The 17253-nt window shown below is 35.0% G+C and overlaps 1 protein-coding gene across 1 annotated transcript in view; it reads left to right on the forward strand.

Moving 5' to 3' along the window:
* LOC140226703 (uncharacterized) overlaps window positions 1–17202 on the forward strand; it is a 35082-nt gene extending 17880 nt beyond the window's left edge. The window contains exons 10-16 of the mRNA XM_072307143.1: window positions 2628–2688; window positions 3203–3320; window positions 4099–4209; window positions 5464–5591; window positions 6357–6434; window positions 7914–8070; window positions 17015–17202. Of these exons, the coding sequence (XP_072163244.1) occupies window positions 2628–2688; window positions 3203–3320; window positions 4099–4209; window positions 5464–5591; window positions 6357–6434; window positions 7914–8070; window positions 17015–17202 (841 nt within the window). The remainder of the gene's footprint in view (window positions 1–2627; window positions 2689–3202; window positions 3321–4098; window positions 4210–5463; window positions 5592–6356; window positions 6435–7913; window positions 8071–17014) is intronic.
* Window positions 17203–17253: the final 51 nt, after the last annotated feature.

Below are 17253 nucleotides of genomic sequence, written 5' to 3' on the forward strand. Positions count from 1 at the left end.
AATATATATATATATATATGAAAATATACATATTATATTTGTATATGTGTATATATAATTACACAAATCTACGCATATGCCAAAATCGATATATTCATTCTAATCAATTTGACATAAATTATTTGAGATTGGAGGTACTGAAAACAAAGAAAACAGATTAAATTGTGTGTGATATTTCATACATTCTTAAGAATATTCAATTCTTACAGTATTACTGGAAGAATTTACTTTTTATCGTACTTAATCATGACCTACCGTAAAAAGAAAAGAAAAAAACTTTGAAATTGCCTTTATCTGTTTTGCGTTCAAAATCCTCCATATAGCATATCAATATATTCATATAGATATATAAATAGTGTGTATATTATATATATAAACATACAGATACTGTATATCTGTAAATAGATACAGATAAAGATGAAGATATATTGACATATTTTACATAACCCTGTATATATATTAAAAAAAAAAAAAACGCCAAAAGAAAAGGTCTCACCAGTCACCTTGTCCGGTAAAGATGAAAATACACATACGCATGTGAGGTCGATTCGGCTAATCATTCATTTTTATAGTCTTTGGTGAAAATGTATCATTTCAAGGTATCAAAATTTGCAATTCTGAAATCAAATAGATGGATTGAATTCCATCATTTTTTTTTTTACGTTTGATCTGATTCTTTTTCAACGCCATCTGTTTTTCAAGCGTGTTTTCCCTATTTAACTTACTAGGTATGTCAAAAGTGCTTCCAAAAACTACAGAAAAAAAAAAACTGCAGAAAATCTAGAATCAGCAATTCTTTCGAAAATTTACATTAATAAGTGTAAAACGTTTCTGATAATGCTTGCAACAATCGATCGTTGTTTTGAGACATTTGAAAGACCCATAGCTTTAAAGCCCCCTTCTTCAAACCTTACTCTTGTACATATCAATATTATTATCAATTCTAGTTGAATAGGAATATCAGGTGTTGATAAATTATATTTCAGCTGGATTTAACCAGAAACTCACCTTAGGTAGAGATCTATCTTGTTTATTTTCTTTTCTTTGGTTTTGTATGTGATGCAAATCACATTATTAATTATTTATGTGCACAACAAGCATGTACAATAATATATTGATTATTTGATTACTTTATAGCCCACACTCGAAATTCTTTGTACAGTGGATATCACAAAAAATAAACATTAAATATATCACAGGTACACAATGGCCCAAATTCTCAAAGCTTGAATAACTATTCCGCGGAATAGTTATTCCGGGGAATAAGTTATATTACCTTTGACAATAGACTCCGGGGAAGAAATCGCGTCATTTTACGTCACGAGGGCCTAATTTGCATAAGAGGCGTAATAAATCGGCGGAATAAGCGTTGTTATAAAGTTATAAAAATATATAAGTTAAAAAAAAATATGAATATAATATGAATACGATATGAGTTATATTATTATAATATTCGTGGGTATTATGTATGAGAAGTTTGAACGCAAACCCAACCGGAAGAACGCATTTTTTTTTTTTCAGAGACACTGCATGCACTCGTTATATGACAAGGATCTTTCTTTGCAAATACATGAATTATCAAAAATAAAAAATCAATTGAATTTATTTTTGGCAGCTTCAATGTCAAATATCTCATGTTGAAAAAAAAAATACGGACGTAAGGTTTTTGTTTGTTTGTTGTTGTTTTTTTCTCTTTTGCATGTAAACACTTCATAGAAAATTCTATTTTCATACTAAACATTAAACCACAATGAATGTTTTTCCAAAGTATATCATAACGCTAAATAGATAAAATTGAGCACAATGATAAAAAACAACAACAACAAAAACACAAATAAACAAAAATCTGGCCCATTTCACCTATATACTTTGTGTCCTTACGTAGAATCGGGGTGAACAAATTTTTGTAGGTTTTGTGATGTACGGTCACATTTTATATATATATGATTTAATTTGATCTGATTTGATTTGATTTGATTTGATTTGATTTACTGGTTCCTGTATTGTCATTGTATACAAACGTTGTTGGTGCCATGCACATACATGTACATTAACATTAGTTAATAACAACATTTTTTTTTCTTCATTGCCTTTATACAATGTACAACAAAACGTGTCAGGAATAAAATGAATAATAAAGAAGGGCTACTGCTTAAAACGTCGCTTGATTTTAGTACCACCCTCGTACATGATTTATAACTGGAAAAAAAATAGGAGGGAGGGATGACTCATGTATAGAGAGTAGATAGTAAAAAGGAAAAGGGAAGGAAGGGTCTGTCTGCCTTAGCTAAAGGTTAACACAAATTTAGTTCACCAGGATCACAGATCAGCAAGGCTTGGCAAAGTAGGTAGGTGAACAGTCTATACAGGTCGTGGTCTGTTACATGATTACGTTAAATGAATGCTACGATATTTCTACGAAATAATTTCGATTATATAATACACTAACAATGACAGTGAAACTACTGATATACAAAGAGCAAGATTGTTTTTACAGCTTTCGTAAAAGGTGCATAAACTTTAAACTTCGAATTTCAGAAGGAATAAAATGACTGATTGTAGTCATATTCGTATTACTGTTGCTATCTTGAAATTTATTTCATTTCTCTTTGTTATACAGCGTGCAGTCTTAATGCGAATAAAACCAATGGACATCGATTTACTGTCCAGTCAGGGAGCCAGGTCTTGGTAAGTGATTATAAACACAACGTTATAGTTTTAATGTTTAGGCATCTTTTGATTGCTGATCTTAGTTCAATTTCTGCGTTACTCAATTCAATTCAACCCAATTGTGTTTCATTTCTATCCAACAAAATACAAAATGAAAACAAATCAAAATACAAATACAAAAAATACAAAATGGTACAAAATGATACAAAACTTACATTTCATAAATCATATTAATAAAACATGTGAGAAATGCAAATCAAAATAATAAATTAACAAAATATTTCATCGAATGAATATGTTTTATAGGATAGAAACAGTGCATTCTCTTAATTGTGACAGCACCGTTATAATTTTGACTTTATTAAGCGAAATTCAAATTAAAGGATGCATAATATTCTTCATTTATTTTCTTGTGGCCATTAAAAGTAAAAGAAAATTGCACAAAGAAAAAAAAAAACAGAAACATACCATAGATAATGAACTGCATGTGGAAGAAGAGTGATAATGACCATGTATTATTGCCTCTTTGTAGGAGCCGCTTAGTCCCACGTGTTTCTCTCTCTGTCGGTGCCTCAACGGGAACCTGGAGAACTGTGTCTCGCAGCCTTGTCAAGAGCCCGTGTCGTGCACGGTGAACCACATCGAATACAGTTAGTTTCGCATGCAATTTTAACAAGCAGTCGTCTTGCGCTGTACAAAACCAGAAATTTTGCAATAGATGACTACGAACTAAAAGGGGGAAAAAGTGATAATTCTTCTAACTGGACTGACTTACCCATCCCTTTGTAGGTGAACGAAGGAAAATGTCCATATCTTGGCAGCAGAAATGCATACAGTTGCACCACCTATCTCTGTAACATGTATCTGGATATCTCATGGGCCAATCACTTTGAAGACACCTTGCCACCATCTTACCACGTATATCGCCCATTTTTTTTTTTTTTTTTTTTTTTTTTTTTTTTTTTTTTTTTTTTACGGAGTTCACAACATCACGTGGTCTCGTGAAGTGGCGGCGAATGGGGCCAATGAGATATCTCTCCTGTATAGAGAGATCAGTGTTTTACCTTGACATCATTAAATTGGCAACTCTGAATATTACCCCGTATTATAAGATAAGATGGAATGGAACTCTTCAATGACACGTGTGTATCAAGTAATCTAACGGGGGGGGGGGGGGAGACTTACCTACAACAGTAGGCCTCTACATATCTGCCCCCCCCCCCCGCCATAGGCCTGATGTACTGCCAACTTAAGGATCATTGAATTTCCTAGAATTTTTAAAATACTTCAACCGGAAATTGAATGACATTTGGCATGATATCATTACCGCGTAATTTTGTCTTTGTTTTGTGTCGTTTTTTTGCACGTGTCTGTATGCATAATTATGTATGTCTCCATGAATATTTGTCAATTTCGTTTCTCGAATAGACCACGGCGACCTTTTCTCCCACCCGTCACGTGGTTATTGTGTCTGTGTGTCTGGAAACGTGCTCTGTACAGCCAGATATACTTCGGCCTCAAACACACAAAATCAGTTAGGTAAGACATCATATACATCTTTTCTTCTTTTCTTCTTTTCTACTTGGTTAGTGATGACTTATCTCCTTACTGTTAAGCTGCAATATTTCTGTATAATTATGTCTGTTATTTGAATGTTGTGTTTGGCTCTCTGGCTTGCGTCAAAATAGAATATTGTCCTTCTTTATGTGTTTTTGCAATGATTGTATGACGAGTTAATGCAAAGCTTTATATTTTGACATTATTTACACTAAGTAATTTGATTCATTTCATCCTTCATAACCAAATTTTTGTGATTTCTGTGGTGGGATTTTTATGTCAGGTCAGAGTTCAGTTCATTAACATTGATTATTCCCAGCAAGTATAAATACATTACTCAGTAGTACAGATAACATGTTACAATTTGGAGAAAAAAAATATATAAATGAGCATAAATTTAATGAATTTAAGATATTCCATAATACGCCATGACAATAATAAGTCATTACAATTACATAGGAGTTTGTATTGTGCATGTATGTTAATATGTATACATAATTATATATTATGTCCATTTATTTAGCAGTCCCATAGCCTCTTCAAAGTGTTGACATTTTTTTTTTAGAAGACAGAGAATTCAGATGACGAAAATTGAACAAAAGAAGCTTAATCCAGGAGTATGTAATCAGAAACGGGAGGTAGACAAAATATATTTTGAAAACTTTGAATGCAAAGGACAATTAATACACCGTGTACCATTGTCATTTTTTTTTTTTTTTTGGAGAAAGGTCATTATCATAAAGAAAAGATAAATTTAAATCTTTTCAAAGATATAGTCCTCGCTATATTACAACAAATACTTTTGAAGATATCGTGTAAATTACCACTTGAATCTTACTGTTGTTGGTTTTTTTTTTTTTGGTTTTTTTTTACCAGCTTCAGTCTCAAATATCTCAAGTTGAGAAAAAATGGTTCATCTATTTTTGCATTTAAACTTCGCATGTTATTTTTTCCTATTTCTGTTATGCAATTTACAATTGTGCGCGGAAAATCTATACAAGATAAAAACTTTTTATTTGTTTTCTCGTTAATCTTCCTACAGAATGAATAAAAACAAATGGATAAACCTTTTGTATTATGTATAATTAAATTATAATATGTATGTACAGGTATTAAGATTGAGATTGAGATCAAAAAGTAAATAAATATAGAAAGTGAGAGAGAGAGAGAGAGACTGAGATTAAGAGCTAATGCTGTACATTTTCAATATGTTACATTATTTTTTTTCTCTCCAAGTATTTCCTAGTATAAGTATTGCCGTTGACAGTCACATGAGATATCAGCTGAGCTCACAGCTGGACGAACCAACCACTGACGGCATTGTTATCGCTCGCCTGCAGATAATACTTGACCATCGTTTTCAGGTACTAGTATATGCGACACAGTGATATGTTACAGAAAAGATGACGCTTCCTTGTTATTTTCATATCACTAATCAAGACGAGTTTTTAAGATAACTCATGCCAATAATGATAAGACAGTACATTTTTTTTTTGCAACCCCCACGCCCCCCCCCCCAAAAAAAAAAAATGTTAAGTGAGAAAAGCGACTTTTTGATTTAAAATAGGGTTTATTCCTAGTGGTGCTGCTGCTTTGTGAATTATTTTATACACTATAAAGGGATAATCAAATCAAATTGAAATATTTCTCACATGTAGACACACTTCATTAATAGGACCAGAAAACTTTCAAAGCAAACGCTTCAGGGAAATTTTACTACAGGTGAAAGTTAAGAGTGTGTAAAGAGATTTGTTTTTGAAGAAGTTATCGAGACCTCATAAAAAAACCAAAAAAAAAAATCTGATAGTAGAAATGGAAAAGGGTTGCTCTAAAAAGAAGCTGAAAAAACTACATTTATTTTATGAAATCATGGTATGCATCTGATTGTTTTTGTATCTATACTTGTGTTTTACTTTACATTTATGTATGAAAATACTATATACTTTCGTTGAAAGAATTCCAGAGTCGTACATTTGTTTGTTTTGTTTAACATTTCATATAATGTGGTCTCTATATACCTCGCAAAACGTTATAAGCTGAATGCCCACCTTAACCAATGCTGCACAGTCCGTTTAAGACAGCAAAAATGAGAACAATTGACTTTAATCTCATTTTATATCTTATTTTAGAGTCCGTGTCAATTGCAGCTTTTGGAAAACACTGACAACACACTCCTGATATCGGTATACTATGTGGAAAGTCAAATGGTATGTTTAAATTTTATAACATTATGATAAGTTTTTATTATCATTGTTGCTACCAAATTCGTTAGAATCAGTATGGTGATATGGTTATAATTTTTGTGCATCAGTTACGTTGTCTTGGATAGCCCTTTTGATTTTACAGATTTGTTTGTCTGTGTGTGTGTGTGTGTGTGTGTGTGTGTATGAGTGTGTGTTTAATCTTATACCGAATTAAATTATTCTCTTCAACTAAAGTGTTTAATGTTTAGTTTAGTGCAAAGGAGAGCAAACACAATGACTTGTGCACGTATGAAAAATACAATAATGAAGTTTTTATTTCTATTTTTTCAGCAGCTCTGTACAGTGAAGACTTTGGTTTTTTAATTCATTGTTTGTTTGTTTGTTTGTTTGCTTTGATTTGTATTGTATCGTTGTTTAACCCGTCATCATGATCCTTGGAAAATCAAAACCAGGTTAAGCTGTATAAACGGGGGAGGGGGATAAAGGAAAGAAAAAAAATGGGGAAAACATACACCCATCCTGTTGGTTAAAATAACTATTGCATTTCTTAGTTACTCCAGAGGGATCTGTCCAGTTTGTAATTGCATGAATATTTCACATTTCGAAACGTGTAACATCTTTTGCCGAGCATAGATTTTACTTCTGTTCTCAATCGATGTGTCCTGTAAATGATGTTATATCAGATCGTCCACATACTTCACTAATTTGTACTTAACTTTAGAGTCAATTTTACCCTTTTTTAATGTGACATAAATTGTGGCCGTAAAAAGCTGTTCTTGAGATTCTAAGGGTCCTGAAATCATGAAATTGATGATTGTCAACACTGTCAAGCAATAATGACGAATACAACCTTTACTGTTCAATTGATATTCAAGAAAAAATAACATTGAATGATATAATGTTGGGGTATTATTAGTGGAAAAAAAAAGAAGATAATCATTATGTCTTTGTACTGCGTTGAGGAGATAACGATAAATCGAATACAATCCTGCTGTAAAATTACGCATGATTTGTATCATATTATGTATATACCATTAATATTGCATTTCTGTTTCATAAGCACATTTTACAAGATATGACTATCATACAAAGTTATTACGGGTTATAACAATTCATAATACTCTATCATTGTTTAAAACCCCCAGTTTCAGGCTGCTTGATCTTAATAGCCGATCTGCAGGTTGGTCTAATAATAATGTATTGTTATAATATAACATATGAAAAGCAGAAAGGTGGGACTTTTTTTTTTTTCTTAATTTGATACGTTTACTTGCAATTTGCTCTGCAGAAAGGGGAAAAGTAGCGAGATATTTTAAAGTGTAATCTCAACAAAATGTTTCTTGTAATGTGCCAAGGTAGGCATCCTTAAAACGGGTTTATTTTGCTTTATCTGACCTCATACTTACTTTGAAATGTATAAAATGGTATTTAATCACTCTTGGGATCAGGGTCTTCATGTTCAGTCATTCTTCCCTGGTCCAGGACTCTTGTTACAGCCAGCTCTACACTTTGTCAAACATGATCAACACCAAACATCCAGCCATCGCCTACAATCCCGTCCTGACCACCCTGAAAATAGCCACCGTTGAACGTGGAGTGCGCCACCTTGAGATCAGCATCGGAGAGGTGGGAAAGGGAAGTGCAGACAGCTGCATAAAACAGAGTCTGATTTCGTCATGCGCGCCTGCAGTTTTGCTCATCATTCTAGAAACCCTGGTCGTTTCCATGGTGACGTGATTTGACAGTGACACTCAGTGACACCTAATGGAAAAAGGGGGAATAGATAATTTAACCACTTGTGCCGTGAAGTGAAGACATGTCGCTGCGAAGAATATTACTGCCGGTGTTTATTGGGTGATGCCAGGGTCACCAAGCTTAATTGACGAAGGCACTATCCGATGTGATAGGCCCAACGCATCATCCATTCTTCAAATTACAAAGTGCAACTTCAGCGTCTTAGCCAAAGATTCAGAGGCACTATCATCAATGCCTGTAACCAAACAGTGAAATACATGTGCAATGCTTTACTTCAACGTCTTGTAATGTGCAATCAGCTTTAATTAAGCCTGTTCACAGTGAGTTGCAATCTGATCATGTGCAATGGATGAAGGACATGGCTGACTTTCTTTTGAAATTCATCGTTTTGTATTTGAGGTATATTATATGCTTATTTTCCACTCAAAGTCACTATGAAAACAGTTGAAATAACGTATCAATGTATGGACTATATTATTTGTATTGACATGTGGAGGAGAATATACATATATCCCCCCCCCCCCTTTAGCCAATTTATCGAAGTATACTGATAATATACATAATTATGTACCTACATAATGATGTTATTACATTTTGCCTGGCTATTTTTCAAGTGCTCTTCAGTCCATGTTTTGACGGAGGTGCAGTAATCGCAAGCAAGAGTTATTTGCTGTCATTCCTGGCTGATTGTAAGAAGTCCTAGAAAAAAAAAAATGAAGCGCTCTCTGTTGTCTCTACAATAATTACAGCTGCATGTGTACCCATGCAGTTCACACCCCCTTCATTTCATGTATTTTATTCCCAGCAAAGCATTAATATAACATAATAATCATTTGCTAGTGCATAGTTATAATAAATAAAAGAAACTTGTATTTCACGTTATAAGTTGAAATAATACGCAATGAAATAGTGCAGTCATGCACTGTAGAATTTATGTTATGAAAGAAAATTTGCAGCCTAAAATGGAGGTGACTGCTAGCACTGAGAAGCTGTATTATGCAGCTCCCACTTGAACAATATCTAATCACAATATTGTACTGAACTAATGGAACTAACGAGGTAAATTGGCTGAAGAAAGAAAAACAAGAAAGGACAAGGCAAAACAACAACAACAACAACAACAACACACCCACACACAAACATGCGCACAACCGCATACACAAAATAATATAATAATAATAATAATAATAATAATAATAATAATGATAATAATAATAACAATAATAATAATAATAATATAATTTGCTGACAAAGTAGTATCCACTTTGGGGTTTCTTTTTTTCTCCAAAATATTTGATGGCGATTGCTCATGATTGTCACTTCTGTAATATTTAATAACATGTTCATCATTGCTCTACTGTTAGTATCGCTGCATCATCATCGGTATTAATTATCGTTTATCATTATCAGCATTATTATAAACAAAAACAACATTATTACCGTCATTACAACATTACATCTATAAGTTCACCACAATTATTATTACATGCATGGTTTTCTGTTACTTTTTTGACACCCTATGCTTCAGAATAATCACAAAAATGATTTTGTTCCAAACGTATAATCTACGTATCCTTTTTTTTTCTGTTTTTGTCTTTTGTGCTCTCATATTTACTATTTTGTAATTTTATAATCCATCTGAATATTTGTATTTGATAAGAGTTGTGAAATTGGAAGTAACGTTCGAATCGAATTGAAAATTTAAAAGAAGGAATAAAATGTTTGCTTCTGCGGTTTTATGGTTTGTATTCTTTAAAACGACGCTTAAATGTATTGCTTCAGAAGACTGTACAGTTAAAGGGAACATAATTATTTACGTTTTCCGCCGTATTCTGTTTCTTTTTTTTTAAAGTATCAATAGTTTAAAAAAATTATTTTCGACATATTATTTATACGATGAACTGCAGCTATCAAAATCATTAAAGTCTACATTTACATCGACGTGTACAGAGAATAATTATTGTAAATTGTATATTGTGTGCTTAATTGCATTGAACATGCCATGTGTGATGGGGGGGGGGATCGGAATATGAATTTGCATAAAACTGACAAATCAATCTAATATGAAATTATAGAAATAACATTTACATTTAGAATTAGCGTCCTAATCTGAAAGTTTATTTACAGAAATCATGTTCTCATTGTTTTATTTCATAATATGAAACACTAGTATTATTGTAATTCTGAAGTTGTGTGCTAATTTTGTCCATGCCCGAAAGAAGTCTCATACTTTAGACCATAAAAATGATAATTGTCTTCGTGTGAAGATTGTTGTGGGAGTACTGGTAGTGGTAATGATAATGGTAATGGTAATGGTGATGGTGTGTGTGTGTGTGTGTGTGTGTGTGTGAACATTACCAGTGTTCTGGCAGTTTTCCCACATGGAGGTTTTAAATTCAGAACTCGAAATAGGCTGTGGCACAGTAGAACAAACACCCCCTCAAAAAAAAAAGAAAAAAAAAAAGAAATAAAATAGAGAAAACAATTCATTTCTACAGGGCAATGTCCACCTGCAGTAGGTGCTGCCGATCGAGCGGCCATATTAGGGCCTATATCCTTGCCGCCTCTCGACTGCCCGGGCCTCATGAGAATAGGCCCTGCCATCTGGCGACCCAGATCCTTGCTCTTGGCGGAAATTGAATGAGCAGGTGAAGAATAGAGTGGAAAATAGAAAGTAAGTTGGTGATTATAGGCCTAAAACTGATAGAGAAGCAATAATAATGAATAGTGTAGCCTTTAAGAAGACTTTTCATTGTCGGAGTGATTATTCATAATATACAAGTAATTATGTCCGAGTTGTGAGCCACTAATAATCTGGGATTCCCAAGATGCAAATGTCCACAAATGCGAGAGTGAACAGAATTGTTAAACCTAAAAAAAAAAAAAAAAAAAAAAAGTTTTCAATATGTTTTTAGGTTTTGCCGTGACGTTCTAGCAAAGTTTCTACTCTTAAAAAAAAAAAAAAAAAAAAAAAAATATCGGGTGAAAATATTAACACTTGAAGGAGCGAATACAAAAAGAGAGTGTATTTAAGAGTGCAGATGGCATTAATTTTGAATTAATATTGTTCATTTTCACTCATTTTGGAGTGACCTCAAGGATCACTCCACATTCTATAAGTGATTCTTGAGATCACTCCAAAATGAGTGAAAATAAATGTACGGGTGCTGCCTATTCCGAAGATTCGTTATTCCGAAGGTTCGTTAATCCGAAGCACACAAATTTCCTACACCTAGAGGTTCGTTTATCCAAAAATGAAAAAGGGTTCGTTATTCCGAACATTTGTGGCGTTATTCCGAAGGTTCGTTATTCCGAAGATTCGTTAATCCGAAAATGAAACAGGGTTCGCTACTCCGAAGGCTCGTTTATCCGAAAATGAATTAAATAGGGTTCGTTATTCCGAAGGTTCATTAATCCGAAAATGAAATAGGGTTCGTTATTCCGAAGGTTCGTTGATCAGAAGAGGCATAGGGTCCGTAACGAACCTTCGGAACAACGAGCTTTGTTTCATTTTCGGATTAACGAACCTTCGGAATAACGAACCTCATTTCATTTTCGGATTAATGAATCTTCGGAATAACAAACTCTATTTCATTTTCGGATTAACGAACCTTCGGAATAACGTACGAACCTTCGGAATAACGAACCTCCGGAATAACGAGTTGTAACCAGAGGAACATTTTCTCCAAAAATTTACTCCAATATCACTTTAAATTCACTCTCTTTTGTATTCACTCCTTCAAGAATGATCATTTTTTTTTTTTTTTTTTTTGTTGATACATAATGACAATGCTGATGAGAATTTGCCTGCAGGTCAGCCGCTCGCATCAGCACAGTGCACATTGCACATTTGGGTTCCCATATGACGTTCGCTCAGAGACTGCGACAAGCTCCCACGAAATTATCTACACGCCAAGCCAAATTCTAGCCACAAACATATTACCCTTTGCCCTAACCCTATGACCCTTTTCACTTAACCCTGACCCTATAAGGCCCTTAGTCCCTGGAGAAAAACCCGGAGTTTTGTCGCGGAGGAAGAAAAAAAAATCGCTCTGAAGAGACGGTAATGAATAGGTCCACTGTTATTGGTTTAGAGATGAGGATGCAGGGCTTTGTGAGATAACAAGAAACCAAAATAGAACAGAGTATAAGGGGAAATAAAGGTTTATTTGATGAAAATCGGTTTTGGAATTGCTGAGACACACAGCATAGAAAAAAGCGATTGTGGTAAATAACAAGATGGGTCCCACCTTTTATTGTAATCGCTCTGTTGTGGATACCACAGCCATTTCAAAGCCGATTTTCATAAATTGAAACATTTTAATGATTCCTCTTGGATTTGGGCCTTTAATGCTCGTCATATTAATAGGCTTTTCATTACTTCACCTGATATGTTAGAAAAGAGAAGTAACTTAGTAAGGTCTCAACCAAAACTATACGTACGATCCCTTTAAAGGGTGTGTACAGTAAACTGGTCGAGGTGTAGATTGAGTTTTTAACGTTTTGCGAGATATTCAGAAACCACTCTATGAGATGTAAAGGAGCATGCAGTTCTAAGGGGTATCAAAAGTTTATTCGATGAAATTCGGTTTTGAAATGGCTGAGATATCCCAAAACAAGGTGAAACAAAGAGATCCTAATAAAGTTGTGTCATGTCGCCTTTTATTATTAGCACTTTTTAGGATATCTCAGCCATTTGAAAACCAATTTTCATCAAATAAACATTGAATCCTTCTTAAAATTACATGCTCTTTCATATTTCATAAGAGGCTTTTCATTATCTCACTTGGGAATGTTCAAAACATGAATCCCTACCTCAACCAGTACTGTACAGTCCCTTTAACCGTACGTTTTTGTTGTGTTTTGTTTTGCTTTTAGCTTCCCTTTCATAGGGCTTACGTTTATTCGAGAAACTCGTATGTATTGACGAGACTAGTCATAACCGTTGGAATGATGATCTCGGTGATCATTCAAATTCACTCGAACTTGAATGATCGCATCGGTATAAATCGAATGCAAGCTTGCAGACATTTTGGCGGGAAAATAATATTACGCTTTGTCTGCTGTTTGGAGGCGACTGGATGTGTTTGAGCGGATCGAAGCAGTCATTTCACCATACCTATATGCCACTTCAGAGGTGGATCCAGGAATTCCGTACGAGGGGGGGGGGGGGCTTCATACACAACCATTGTCTTGCTATAGCTGGCATCTAGATCACCATGCGCCAGCTTACTTGCCCAACGCTTGGCGGCGCCTTTCTCCTTCAGGTAATTCAGCATGTATTTTGTTTGAACATGATATCACAGTTTGTGTCCTGTAGGGTGACGCCTTTTTTTTTCACATAAAATTGCAATAATTGGCTCAGCTCAACCCAATGCTTCATCCAAGAGTATCGCCAATTTTATGTTGTGAGTTTTGCTGATTGTAAAATATTGTGCTCTATTCACTTACACTCCACTCTATTACGCCGTTGTATTTAAAGTGATGGTACAGTATTGGTGGAGATAAGAATTGAGCTTTGAACTTTTTGCCATATACCAAGAAAACAATTTTGATATAGTACAGAACATACCATTTTAAGAGGAATTCAAAGCTAATTTGATGAAAATCGGATTTGGAATGACTAAATAATCCAAAAACAAAGTAAAACAAAACGATATCGTTGTAATAAAGTGTGGGTCCCACACTTTATTAGAATTACTCTTTTTGGGATATCTCAGCCATTTCAAAATCAATTTTCATCAAATAAATGTTGGAATTCCTCATAGAATTACATCATACGGCTCTTTCATATGATGTTTCTCATTATCTCACCAAAAAATGTTATGGAGAAACATGAAATTAGGTCTCAACCGAAACTGTAGGCCTACACACTGTGGCCCCTACCATATTTTCGTTTGCCACTCCCACACCCTTTACTCGATTTCAACCAAATTTGGTGACTTTCCCTAGAATCGTATTGTAAACATTTTGATATATAATTTAGCTTTGTCCGATATTGCTGGTTGCCATGGCAACCGTAAACTGACAACCATGTTCGTCAGATTTTGCGTGATTTTCTGTTCCAATTTCTGATAACAGTATAATAATGGATGAAATGGGGGTTTCCTTGGCTGTAATTTGCTGAAGGACCAAAATGTGAAGTAAAAATGGTTGTGAATTACCCTGAAATGCTCTTCCTATTATTTCCTTTATTTTTATACGACATAGGCATCAAACAATAGATATAATAGAAATAATTGAAAATACAGCATTTTTCAAAGACTACCCTTTTATTTTATGTTATTTTCTTACAAGCTATGCCTGTAATATCATTTGTTTATCATATTATCAATCTACAAACTCAAAATTTCAATATATGAAATGTGATACCAATATAATGTACTCATTCCAAGCAACACATCAAATAGGTTTCATATATTTCTTTATTTTGTAATGAATAGCGCCCCCACATGTTGACCTTAAGAAATTTCAACCATTACAAATAGTGAAGGCTGACTTGCTTTTCCTTTATGGTAAATATGAAAATGATTGATATATAATAGAAATATCTATACTGGGGATAAAGAAATATAAAGAAAAAATATGATTTGATCATATTTCCTATGTATTTCTTTATATTTTGTTAAATAGCGCCCTCAGTGGATAACATTGAGAAATTTTAAATGTCGGGTCATGTAGAATATGAGTTGCTCTAACCATGTGCCAAATATGACGGTCATACATCAAGATAATAAAGAAGTTATATAAGGGGCACAATGTGCCCCCCCTCCCCCCCCCCCCCCCCTTGGGCCTGGAAGGGGGTCAAAATAGCTTGGGCTTAAAAGGGCTAATTACGTGTCTAGAATTTGCCTGGCACGGTCAAATTCGTATCAGCACATAGTAGATGCACATAATTATTGCACGTAATTGAGTATCTGAATATAAGAACAACCCAAGTCCATGGAAGACCATTTCGAGTAAACTTAAAAAAACTTCATAGTTATTATCTTTTTTACTTGTCCAATAATATTCTATTTAACTGTGATGAGAAGGCAACATTGTATATACAAATTAGAACATATTATGACAATGATCATTTACATTAATTGTGGAGAGGCCATTTTGTGTGATGGACTTGGGTCGTTCTTTGAATCATGACTTGTGATAATGGGTCGTTCTTTGAATCATAATTATACATGATATTCTGCTATAGAGCTGAGAGAAGGACGAGAGAGGGCGCTATAATATGAATGTAAGAATGACCCAAGTCCTTCATTCTTACCTCATTCATTTCAGGCACTTCCGGGGGTAATTAGGATTTATCATTTATACATAAGATGAGTCCATGCATAAGCTACAATTTCCCACGTCAAACTGAATTTGGCCAAACTTTGGACTTGGGTCGTTCTTATATTCAGATCTTCAATATTGGTATCCCTGGTTTTGTTCCTGCGACATATTGCTCGAATGAGATGTCTGCACGTTAAATCAAATTTCTACCACGTACACAAACTATAGAACCTTAATCCTCATCCTAGTCCTCGCATCAAGCTAAACCTATCTATCACAACCTCTTTTTAACCCTATAGTCCCGGGATGGTATTCTGAGACGGTTGGTATAGGCGAAAGCTGTATTCAGTCTGCTGTAGCAATTCGGTGTTCGAACTGAACGTAGGCTGTTATATCTCTGTTAGGTCCTGAGGTGCCAAGCATTAACCATTTGTAGTCCTTGAAGAAAATTAAGACCAATTTATAGGGTTAAATGCCCAATTTTAGCCATAACCGCAACCCTGAGTCCTTGGAGAAAATAAGACCGGATCAGATATCGTCCCGGGAAAAAAAAATGGATCAATTCAATAATATTTAAAGATTTCTAATTTATATAGGCCCATAGGCACAATATCTTTTGTATGTTTACAAATTGGAGACACTCAAGAATCGCATGGTGATGAAATTAAACCGAAAAGACTCTAGAGCTTTGTTGAATCCTTATCTCGGTGATCATTCAAATTTGAACTGCACGAATCATCGCATTGTTAACAATAACAGGCACGTAAATAGGACATTATCATTTCATGGGGGTGAAAGAATAGTGTATTGGAGCTTCTTAAGGGACGGTAGGCTATAACCATTTTGGTTTGGATTTAACTTCATAATTATTTCTAACATTTTGAGTCGATAAATGAGAAAGCTCTCATGATGTACGGAAGAGGGTGTAATTCCAAGAGGAATTCAATGTTTATTGATGAAGATTGGTTTTGAAATGGCTGAGGTAACCAATAACAGAGCAATAATATAGAAGGTGGGACCCACTTTTACTTAAGATCGCTTTGTTTTACTTTGTTGTGCATGCTGGATGTCTCGGCCATTCCAAAACCGGCTTTCCTCAAATACGGTCCTAAACTTTGAATTCTTTTCAGAATGGTAGCTGTGGTTCATAATCATCGCAAACATTGAAAAGCCCAATCCTCATCTCCACCACTACCATTGATATCCCTGCAGTTCAAGTTTATGTACAGTTTCGTTATTTTACACATAGTAGGCCCTGTATTGTACCGATCCGTACCAAGGGCAGGGCCAGGGGCAAACGGGGGAGGGGGGTCCGCAGAATCTGCAAAATAATGCATTTTCAGCAAATATTTTGGCGGGGAAAATAATAACAGTATACTGTGATACAGCTGCTATCAGTGGCGTTGTTTGTCAGACAAATCCGGAAGTACTGAGTAGCCAATTTGTTGTGTCACGTGACTGTGAGAGCCACGTGGGTTTGCCGCGGCCGACTGTGAGAGTACGAGTACAAAATGTACTCATATGTCTATGTGGCTGTACTCTACTTGTATCCACAGTCCTTCTTGCAGCAGTATCGTCGCACGCACGTCCCTATTTTGGCTGGGCGTGTACGGTGGAGGAGGACCCTGCTAGTGAGCTGAGGTCACGGCCTGGAGTTGGCGCTGGCGGGGCTCGCTCGTTCGCGCCGGTGGCTCTCCTCGCTAGCATCCGTTCACGGGTAATGTACGGGTGGGGTGGACGGTAAAGGTACGACCCGCTGGAGGTGCTGAGTAGTAGGCGCCATTCAGTGTTCGGG

This window comes from Diadema setosum, chromosome 3 (assembly GCF_964275005.1).
Source record: "Diadema setosum chromosome 3, eeDiaSeto1, whole genome shotgun sequence".
NCBI classification, from domain to species: domain Eukaryota; kingdom Metazoa; phylum Echinodermata; class Echinoidea; order Diadematoida; family Diadematidae; genus Diadema; species Diadema setosum.